Raw genomic sequence first — 11,053 nt, forward strand, 5'->3', positions numbered from 1 at the left:
ATATATTCAGTTCTCAATTTTAGTTTATGGAAAAAGTACGAAGTTGAAATTGTGCTTCTCGCAATGTCAGTTTGCTTAAGGTATATGAAAGTCAAACTGAAACCTGCTGCGGTGGGGGTTCAGAAACGTGGTTTGATCTGCTGGGTGGACAAACAAGTCGTGTATGTTTGTGGGTATTCACTGCATGTGTTTAGATTGTAGATAAAGGGCTTGTTCCTGTCCTGCTGTTTTGAGCAGCTTTAAAAAATGCTTTAATCTATGAAAACACTAACCCATGATAAGAAACTGGGTTTGACAGAGAGAGAAAAGCAATAGCCACACAACAGTCATACTTAACATTTAGATAAATATGTATTTATTAATAATACCAAAAAAAAAAAAAAAAAAAAACATTTTCACATTCTAAAGGTTGTACTCAGTTTGTCTCAACTTTGTCAACAGCTCTCCTTATGCATTTTGGTCACCATGGTCCACACAACCAATCATAAGGGCCAATTTTATTTTAGTTTTTAATTGGTATTTAGACATCACATGCCGCTAAATAAATAAGCTTACCATTGATGCATGGTTTGTTAGGATAGGACAATATTTGGTTGAGATACACCTATTGGAATATCTGGAATCTGAGGCTGCAAGAAATATTGGGAAAATCACCTTAAAAATTGTCCAAAAGAATTTATTCTAATAACCTAATGATTTTTGGCACAAAATCTATAATTTTGACACATACAATGTATTTCTGACTATTGCTACAAATATACTCGTGCTACTTAAGCTACTTAAACCAGTCTTAAGTTGCATGGGTATATTTGTATGTTGATACTTTTACTGATGTCTTTGACTGATATTTCAGTTGGACCTTCCAATTTGGTTCTCAGTGTTAATATTGATTTACCTGAGAAATGGCGCCATCTGGTGGGTTTTTAAGGAACAGCTGCGAAAATTTTATGCATTTTTCCAATTCATAATGTGCAATGAAATCGAATTAAATGTGATAATTGTGTGTCGCTGCATGTGAAGGTGGCATAGATGACAACAAGACAACAGAACCCATTCAAATCAGTGTTTCTGTCTACACTGAAAGTGGTGCATAAAAATCAGATTTGGGCTCACAGTCTGAATTGGGCTTTAGTAATAATCATTAAATATCTGCAGTCTACACAAAAGTCGAGCATGACAGAATGGCTGCTGATTCAATAAAATTAAAATATAGCATTATTAATCTGTGAAAGAGCCTTTAAAAGCAAATTTGTTCAAGTATGCATTAGCAACCAGTTCTTCAGTGGTTCCTCTGCTGTGAAAAAAAACTGCATCTGTTTAACATCTATAAATGTAGCTCTGTTCTTAGATATGTGATTTTGATGTGCTTGTTATGGGTTCGCTAAATCATAGTGTGTATGTGTAATACTGTAATCACTACTCAATGCAGTTGATATCCAATTCAATTTCAATAATGCTAAAATAGCACAGTAAAGGGGTGTTACATTTAATAATTCAAGTTAGGTATTTCCATATGATAAACTAAAAGCTGGAACCACAGAATTTCATACACATCACAATAGCACCAAAACAAGAGTCAAAACACAAAAGAAACATCCTATCAGAGAACAAATGTGAACAAAACCCAAAGATGCAAGTCGGTATCCAGTATTTAACTTTGACATCAGTTCCAGTACAGTATTTGATCACCGTTTTTGGGGGACATTTTCATACACGGCATCCTCCTTTGATTTCTGCAAGAAAAAATACATACAATCAAGAAAATGCTGATGTGCCAAAATTATTGGCAGACCAATTGCCAACTGAGCAGAAACAACATTTTATTTTAGAATTGATTTCACTGAATGCTTAACAGAACATCTCTTATTATTTCAATTTGTATAACTGTCAAATCACATGATTTTTAAAAATAGTTTAATGAGATGCACAGTTACAGAATTTAAATTAAACGTAAATAATGTGTTTTGTTTTAAACACACTGTTGCAAAAGACAAAGTAATGTGGCATTAAGTCAAGGTTTCTTACTGTGCCTACGCTAAACCAAAGACTATAGAATACCAAAGACATATCACTCGTGTAGTTTTGAATGGGGAAAAATGCAACGGTCATCATGGCCGCGAAGCTCCGCCTTCTTAGTGAAAGAGCCAATCGTTGATTAGTAAAGTCAGCGCGTCACTGCAGCTACCGTGAGAAGTTCCGGTTGCTATAGAAACAGTCGGCGCTCTAAGACGTGCGTTCAGTACTGCGCATGCGCACTGGCTCATCTAGCCGGAAAAATTCGAGTTTTTTTAACGCTATTAAAGCACAAGGAACTAAATTTATGAGGCAGTTCTTGTTGGATTTCTTTGGAGATTTCAAATATGAAATTTAATCGTAAGTTCGGCAAACAGTTTTGGAGAATTTGATGTTTCCCCATTCAAAGAGATAGGAGCTGCACTTGTATGCCCGAGAGGCGTTTCAAAGATGGCCGCCGAGTGACATGACTTGTCTTAAAAGGACTTTGACTAAACCCAACAAAGCAACTGTGGAAAATGCTTAAGCTCGGCAACGATAGCCTTGTGTTCTGATTGAACAAGTGTCAATCAGATTAACTGACTGCAACACAGTTATGAATGATCTTACTGTTTTTCGAGTTGTTGGTTTACACCATGCTGAATCAGTTCGCTCTTCTTCCCAGGTCTGGACTGCATTAACAGTAATCACAGATGTGTTAAAACAGCAAAGCTTACAGTCTTACATATAGTAATCTGTATATCTGATTAAAATAAAATTAACCACAGTAATTGTTTGTAGTTAATAACTGAATTCCTCACCTGATTTATTATATTTTCTGCAGATGCAGCACATCATGATTGCAGTGACAATTAACAGAGATCCAGCAGTGATAGAAATAAGCACTATGTGAAATAAAGTTAGACCCTGATCTGTAATATACAAAAAGCATCTGACTTTAAATACGACTGAGAGTTCTCAATGATGGTTTATTTTTGAGTGGACTAATATTGACTAAAATCATACCAGTACAGAGTTTGCTGATGTCCAGATGTTGAGTCTGGTTGCTGATGGGATTGTTGAGCACACAGCTGTAGGTGTTGTTATCCTGATATTCCACCTCCAGAGGTAGAGAGAGACTGATGCTGAGATCAGACACACTGATGCTGGACAATAAACCGTTTCCATTGTACCAGGAGAGAGTCACACGACTCACATTCACCGCTGAACACACCAATGAACAATTCTGCTGTGATGATGAAGATGATGAAATATTTTGTGAAAAATCTCTGCTGATGTTAGGAGTGGGCAGACGAGCTGGAAAGTGTTAAAGAATAGACAGAAAATAAATTTGAACAGCAATATTGTTGGTATAGTTTTGGTATTCAGTGAGTGCTTTTTCATCGCAAACGATAACGCGGTAAAATATTTCAGTATGTAAATGGCTATGAAATAAGATCAATAAAATTCAATAAGATTAAAGAGTTAAACAGAATAATCAGACGTCTAGATAAATTATCCTATGAATGAATAATTGGGATTCTAACCTAAATTTGAGGGGATAATAAAATGTCAGTTTAAATTAAATTACTTTGCACACTGAAAAGACCACATACGCTCGTATCCTTCAGCCACCACTGGATACCTTTGTTGGGCCAATTAGGTGGACTTTACACTCATAAAAGGCTGTTGAGATAGTAAAGGCTTGGACCTGGAAACCGCATTCCTTGTGTTACAACTTAACAAGCAGATTATATATAAGCTTTACAGTGTCTGCTTTAAATCAGTAAAAAGTTGACCCGGTTCACTGTCATTGTAAGTGCTTCGCCATAATCTTGGTTCTGTTTTTGTTTTCCTTTCAAGGTATGTCTTAATTATTTTTGAAAGCAACTTTATGCCACAGATGCTGTCAAATAATTGTAAATTGTACTGAACCCAAAACATTCTGTTAATGAAACAAGATTATCTCTACTCACCGTAGACGGAAACACTGAATGTTTTTGATAACAACTTATCTCCACTTATCTGTAACTCATAAAGTCCAGCATGTTCAGTTGCGATGTTTGTGATGGTTAGAGATGCACTCTGCTTGTCCAGCTTCAGCCTGTCTCTGAATCTCCCATCAGGACCAACAAATGTGGAAAAGATTTGGTCCTCTCGACTGATTTTAGCTATGGGAGATTCTCCAGCTCCAAATTTCCACAGCACGTCATCGTCTTCATTTATTTCAGTTACGCCAGTGTTTAGACTGACAGAATCTCCCTCCATCACTGACACTGATGAACAAACTGGAACAGATTTCACAGTTTCGTTGGTTTACAAAGCCTGAAGTCAGTACTTGTTTCTAAATGTGAACTGAGGAATATCTCAAACGGCGACAGCAAACAAATTGACAACAAATTACAAATTGTTGTGTGAACTAAAAATTCTAACTTTAAGGCATTGTCTGAATGTACATATTTATTTTGCAGCCGAGTGAAATACGAAAACAATTCTGGATACACTGTAAAAAAAAATCCATAAAATTTACGGTAAAAAACTGGCAGCTGTGATTGCCAGAATTTTACCGTTAAAAATACGGTAGCAATGTTTTACATTTTAAGGTTTTCACTTAAATTTACAGGTAAATACCGTAATTTCATACTAAAAACCGTAATTCATATAATGGTAATGTAACAACTTTTTGAAGTACTGATATCTGTTTTGTACCTTTGTAATACACTGATAACCACCAAAAGCAGGTGGTGATGACAACATCACATGATGAACCAAAGCCCATCGCACGGAGGTTTTAAATAATAACACATATAGAAGGTACACAGTGTCATTCACACAAACACTAAACACCAGCATGGTAACACACATAAAACTGAAATAATGCAAAAAACATTAATTTAACAACATTAGATGTAACATACAACCCTAATGTACAAAACTGCCAAGAAAAAACTAAGATGAAAAAGTTATTTCAACAAAAAAACATCAAATAAAAAAAAATGAAATACGGAATTCTGGGAATGTCAATTTACGGTTATTCACTGTAAATTTTACGTTCCTTTTCACTTCCAAAAACGGTATACTACCGTAAAATGAAATGCAATGTCCAACACAGTTTTTCACCGTATACAGAAGGGGAACTTACCGTTAGCCGTTTCACAGGTATTTACCGTAGCATTTTTACAGTTGTTTACCGTTAAATTCACTGTCATTTTTTTACAGTGTATTTCCAGTAGTTTCACTTTAAATCAGGCTCACGATAAGGAAGAGACCTGAATCTAGAGTATGGGCCTACACTCTTAAAAATAAAGGTGCTTCACGATGCCATAGAAGAAGCCTTTTTGTCTAAATGGTTCCATAAAAAACCTTTAACATCTGTTTCACAAAAGGTTCTTTGTGGCGAAAAAAGGTTCTGTTGTTTATAAAAAGGTAAGAAACACATGGTTCTTTAAAGAACCTTTGACTGAATGGTTTTTTGTGGAACCAGAAATGGTTCTTCTATGCTATGGCATCGCTGTGAAGAACCTTTCGAAGCAACCTTTATTTTTAAGAGTGTATTTTATTTGATTAATCCAGAAGAAAAGCCAAATGCAACTCTTTTAACTATCTGAACAAAAGCAGCAGGTTTATTACCATGAAACGGAAAGAAATTACATTTTTGTAACTTACCAATCAGACGCCACCAGCACAAGCAGAGCAAAACAAACACGCGAAACATTTTCTTCAGTAGTCCAGTGTTTGATCTAGTAAGACCATCTGCTGAAAACACTCAAGCTGTTCATCTGCTTTATGAATCCTCCCACAATCCTCCCGCAACTAATGTACATGCACACACACTCTGCATATGCTATTTAGTCTATAGTTATAAGTCTTGCTTTTTGTAAGACTTCTAAAATTCTTAATTTTTATCATCTAACAAGGTTTTAAAATGAACTACTTTTGTTAAATCTATAACAGAAGAAGAGCAGAATGTTGTGTGAACACTGGAATAGTCAATTTAAATTTCATGTTAAATAAACTCGTGGATTTCTAAAATACTTTTATAATCATTCAGTTGTTGTGAGTTGCAAAACACAATTTTAAACTGTGTATTATCTCTGGTTTGTGACACAAGCAGATCATCTTCTGAGTCAAAGTGAAACCTGCTGCGGCTTGATTTCTACATAAACATGATTTGATCTCAGTGTGGACGGATAGTTTTAAAGCTGCAGACTGGCCATTTGTTTTATTGTATGTGTGTGTTTAGTTTGAGGGCGAAGGGCTTCTTCCTGTCATTCTGTTATGAACCACACACTCTGACTTCCTGTCGAGATAAAACTGCTTTACAAATAAATGATTTAATCAAGCCACCAAAACTGATATGTGAAACACAAATAAAGACGATTCACAGGACAGATGTGTTTTATACTTCAAACTGTCTTATAGTTTTAACAGGGTAAGGGTCAGATCTGTTTTGTGGTCTGCACCTGAACATCTTGGCCCGTATTCACAAAAAAAGTCTTATCTTAGCAAGAGTTCTCCTAAATAGCACACTGTAATCCCAAACAGTTGTACTAGCTTAAAACTAATAGGGTCATAACAGTCAAATGTCCTTATGCAGTTGACCAAACTATAAAGTGTTGAGCTCTGTTGAGATTTATGCCACTTTAATTGAATAGGGCTCAATATTTTATAGTTAATTTGTGTGGAACGCTTAAAAAGTTTAGAAACCACACAGTAGTGTAACGTCATGACGTTCTGGTGGGTGGGTCTGATTACTCCCTCAGGAAAGCTGAGTCAGCCATCTTGATTTTGCCTTGATGCGGGGAAGTCTTGGCCTGCCCGTGTGGATGTGGAACACAGTTAAATTTGTTTTTATTTGTTTGTAATGCGCACTTTTATCCCCCTGCTTCAAACCACTACCACCTCAGTTTTTTTATTAGTCTTATTGCCCTCGTTTTTTAAAGCGCCGTCTTATCATCAGCCCTGATTTGGTAAGTAACGTTACTGAATTTCGAAAAATAGTCTTAAATTTGGGAATACATTTGTCCGTGTACAGTTAATATTCTGTTGTAAATAGTTTACAAATCCATGAAACGTTAATTGTAACTTTAGAAGTTGTTGAATGTAACAATTAACGTACGTCTTACAATCTTACAACGGTGAAATGTTATCAGCGGTTTCCTGGATGAACTACATTTCCCATAATGCATGTTTTCCGGGACACTGAAGGTGGAGTTAACGTTAGGTCCACGAGTCTGAACTCTTTGGCGGGGGCTAAAAGCATAACTTTTATCCCTGCTTCCCGAAAAACTCCCATCTCGTTTATGTCTTCAATGTCAAAATCGTCCTACAATGCTGTTTTTTTTACCTTTTTTTGTAAAGGGTGTTTGAGTTTTTTTTTTTGTATGTTCACTTTGTAAACACTGTGTCGGTATTTTTACAGCGATCTAGGGAAGAAAACGAGATGGGAGTTTTGACATACCCTAACGGTATTGACCCGGATCACACAAACTGCGCATTTAAAGTATATAAATTGTCAATTTGTTTATAAAATAACCAATCGTTTCCCCAGATAAGAGCTTCCTCCTCGGCTGGGATGGTTTAGAGCCGTTTGAAGCTGCATTTTGGACCTTCAAACTTCGGGGTGCCAAACATATCCATTATATGGAGAGAAATCCTGAAATGTTTTCCTCAAAAAAAAAAAAAAAAAAAAAATTCCTTACGATTGAGGAAAGAAAAACAAGAACATCTTGGATGACAAGGGGGTGAGTACATTATCTGTAAATTGTTGTTATGAAAGTGAACAAATCCTTTAAGCATGCCCACTTTGAACATGATTGATTTTTCCAATATTTAAATGACTAACGTTATTTAAAAATCTACATTTTCACCAAAAAAACAAATGGCAGATGTAAAAGTTGACAACACATCACGCTGTGATGTATTTTTGCCATTCACCATAAACAAAGTGTACAGAGGTTTATTATTAGATTTTTTTTTTAGATAACAATATACTGCCTGTTTTAAATTAAAGAATGACAATTGATTTTCTATTTTGACCTTGGTTCTGACTCATCCCTAATAGAATTGCCTTTGGTTTTGCTACCTGCCAACTAAAAACTTCTTAAAATACATTCACATTTCTATTCCTAATTCATCTTTGTACATTTCTGTGCAATTCTGTCTATGTACAGCAGGTGTTTGCAGAGTTCCACCGAATCAACAACATTAACCTGCACAATCAATTTTTCAAGGAGCTGGACAGACACACGCCTAAACTCATCACCTTGTTCAGAGACAAGGCCACCAAGACTGGCAAGGAGCTAGCCAAGCTCATGAGGATTTATGACATTCAGGTGAATTTTTAACTTTGCATGATTCAGAACCAGATTATTAACAAAGTTAGATTGTTTGCAGACAACTGTAATAAGTTATTGTATGAATTGCCTTGACTGTGCCCTGAGGTTAAGTGATTATGGCATGCACACAACATTGTCAATCTCATCAGATGTATTCTATCATAAAGAGGTACCTTAAAAAATACTTTATCAGCTTCAATTTGAAGAAGTCCAAATAACTACTGCTTTTATAAAATTTGATTTACAATTTAGAGTTTTATTTTGTTTGTGAGTTATTTAAGTATTTACAATAGAAAGTTATTCATTTGAAAAATGTTTTACTGAAGAAATGGTGACACAAAATACTGAATCTACCATCTATAGCAATGACCACCATCAGAATATGGAGCTATTTAACACTTAGATTTTTTTAAGTGTTTGCTCTGCATTTGTGTAATTACTATTGTAATGGAAATTTTTTGTCCATCTAGGAACCACGTGATGTAAATATGAGACGGGCCCTCGTCCTTCGTGCACTTCCTGTGTACCTGCGTTAAGATGCCTCCAAGTTCTTCAGGACCTGTAACGTAAGTGTACTGGCCTCACTATCGATCCCTTTGCCTAGCCATTTAGTCAACTTAAACATATGACATCACTCAAAGAACTCTAGGAGAACAAGGGGGGTATTCCAGAAAGCAGGTTATGTGGAAACTCTTGAGTTATCCATTCCAGAGGACATCATTAGCATGATTTGTATCCTTGAGGAGCTGAACTCATTCTTGTCTTATTTGTGTTTTATAGTCAGCAGATGGTCCAGACCTCAGTGACACTTCGGTGGCTCTCCTGACAGTCGTCACGGATGACACTACTGATGCGTCTCTCTTCAGCGAGAAGGAAATACTTGTGAGTGGTCCCACAAATCTGGCTGACTCATTTCTTCTGCTCTTTGGATACATCTATGCACTAGACCTACAGTACCCAAAGAATCTCAAACTTACATTCACATTTATCCAAAAAGTTGTGCTGTTTCCTGAGGACAACAAACCACTGAAAGCGTGTCTACTGACGCTGAAGAATGATTTGTTCAGTGAGTAAATCATTCAGAATGGATTATTTGTTGAGCTGAGTATTGAGGAAGTTTTTTTGTTTGTTTTTGTTCCCCTCTTTACAAATGTAATCATTTGCCTCTTCTACCTCAGATTTAACATGTGACTATGTTTGCCTGTTCTACCTCAGAATTAATACATTGATTGTCAATCGATACATTTTACAAAAATGACATATTGCCGAGCTAAATTTTTTGGACTGAATAACGTGGGAAACGACTGTTTAATTTATCATGAATCCTTTGTGAGTTTTTATTATAATGTGAGCTTAAGACCCAAAATACTGAATCTACTCTCTGTAACAATAACCAGAAAATAGAACTATTAACACTTAAAGGCTGTATCAGCGATTTCTAGCCTAAAACATAAAGTGTCAATTTCAGCTGACCTTTCTTCACGATCTGCTCGCTGCCTGCCCCATAAATTGCCTGTGAAAAAACCGCGTCTCTCTGGTCAGCCTAGGGTCCGAGATATGCCAAAAAAACAATCGACGCTGTTAACTATTCCACAGATAAACAAACAGTGTTCCAACCAATCAGCGTCAGGGGTTTGGTGTTGTGGACTTTCCTACTGGTGCAGGGATGTGAGGGAGGCGGAGCGAAAGTCCACAACACCAAACCCCTGACGCTGATTGGTTGGAACACTGTTTGTTTATCTGTGGAAAGGTTGGTAGTGCCGATTGTTTTTTTGGCATATCTCGGACCCTAGGCTGACCAGAGAGACGCGGTTTTTTCACAGACAATTTATGGGGCAGGCAGCAAGCGGATCGTGATGAAAGGTCAGCTGAATTTGACACTTTATGTTTCAGGCTAGAAATCGCTGATACAACCTTTAATGTACTTTTAAGACTTTTCTTTTTACTTAAAGATTGTTTTTATGGAGTCATTTCCTTTTCTTTTTGTTTTAATTTATGTCAAGCACTTTGTTTTGACTGAGCTCCTTTGATTCGTGCCCTTTAAAAAGCACATTGTGTTGAATAAAAAAAGTTGTTAAATTGTCAATGTGGTGTCACTTTCATGTTTCCTAACATTATTAGCTGATTATAATTGTGTAGTGGGCCGACAGTAGTATTTAATTTTAGAAGTTATTTTTTGTGCAATTCCCACATTATGAGTTGAAAAATATAGAACATTTTGAGTGTATTTTCCACATTATATGAGTTCAAAAATATAGAAAAATTTTAGTGTATTTTCCACATTATGAGTTCAAAAATATAGAAAATTTTGAGTGAATTCCTCCCCAATTATAAGTTGAGGGATATCAATATTTATAAGATAACATTGAGATAATTTAAGGCAACTGAAAGTGTAATTTTTATTTTATGTAAACTTAAAACATTTAAAAACATCACTAAAATATTTTTGTGTAATCTGTTACAAAATAATTTTTGAGTTCAGTGAACTTATTAGGGTTTACAGTGCAGTAAAAGTTTTTAGCAACGAGTTTTCTCTTAAAACCTATTCACAAAGCTGCTGAGACAAACTTTTACTAAGGAAAAGAGAGAAGTCTCAAGCCTAGAGTAAGGGCGGGGTTTATCTTGTTGCTATGGATGATGTCAGCATACCAACTAACTACTGTGATTGGCTGATAGGGAAGGGATCTCTGTCAGAGATTTATTTTTATTTCATAAAAATATTG

The 11,053-nt window shown here is 35.9% G+C and overlaps 1 protein-coding gene and 1 long non-coding RNA gene across 3 annotated transcripts; one reads left to right on the plus strand and one right to left on the minus strand.

Annotated features, from left to right (window-relative positions):
* Nucleotides 1-1,685: 1,685 nt before the first annotated feature.
* Nucleotides 1,686-5,707, minus strand: LOC141337982 (SLAM family member 5-like). The gene is made up of 6 exons (XM_073843556.1): nucleotides 5,659-5,707; nucleotides 3,969-4,268; nucleotides 3,019-3,309; nucleotides 2,814-2,924; nucleotides 2,623-2,684; nucleotides 1,686-1,733 (listed from the first exon to the last, which is right to left on the minus strand). The coding sequence occupies exons 1-6, from the start codon at nucleotides 5,705-5,707 to the stop codon at nucleotides 1,686-1,688; spliced, it is 861 nt and encodes a 286-aa protein (XP_073699657.1).
* Nucleotides 5,708-6,781: 1,074 nt separating this feature from the next.
* LOC141337827 (uncharacterized) lies at nucleotides 6,782-10,055 on the plus strand. Of its 2 annotated transcripts, none has more exons than XR_012355789.1 (5): nucleotides 6,782-6,962; nucleotides 7,544-7,736; nucleotides 8,166-8,327; nucleotides 8,801-8,896; nucleotides 9,111-10,055. It is a non-coding gene; the product is annotated as an uncharacterized lncRNA (long non-coding RNA). The 2 variants fall into 2 exon arrangements; XR_012355790.1 differs by having other exon boundaries at nucleotides 8,169-8,327.
* The last annotated feature ends 998 nt before the right edge of the window (nucleotides 10,056-11,053 follow it).

This window comes from Garra rufa, chromosome 7, assembly GCF_049309525.1.
Source record: "Garra rufa chromosome 7, GarRuf1.0, whole genome shotgun sequence".
Lineage (NCBI taxonomy): Eukaryota > Metazoa > Chordata > Actinopteri > Cypriniformes > Cyprinidae > Garra > Garra rufa.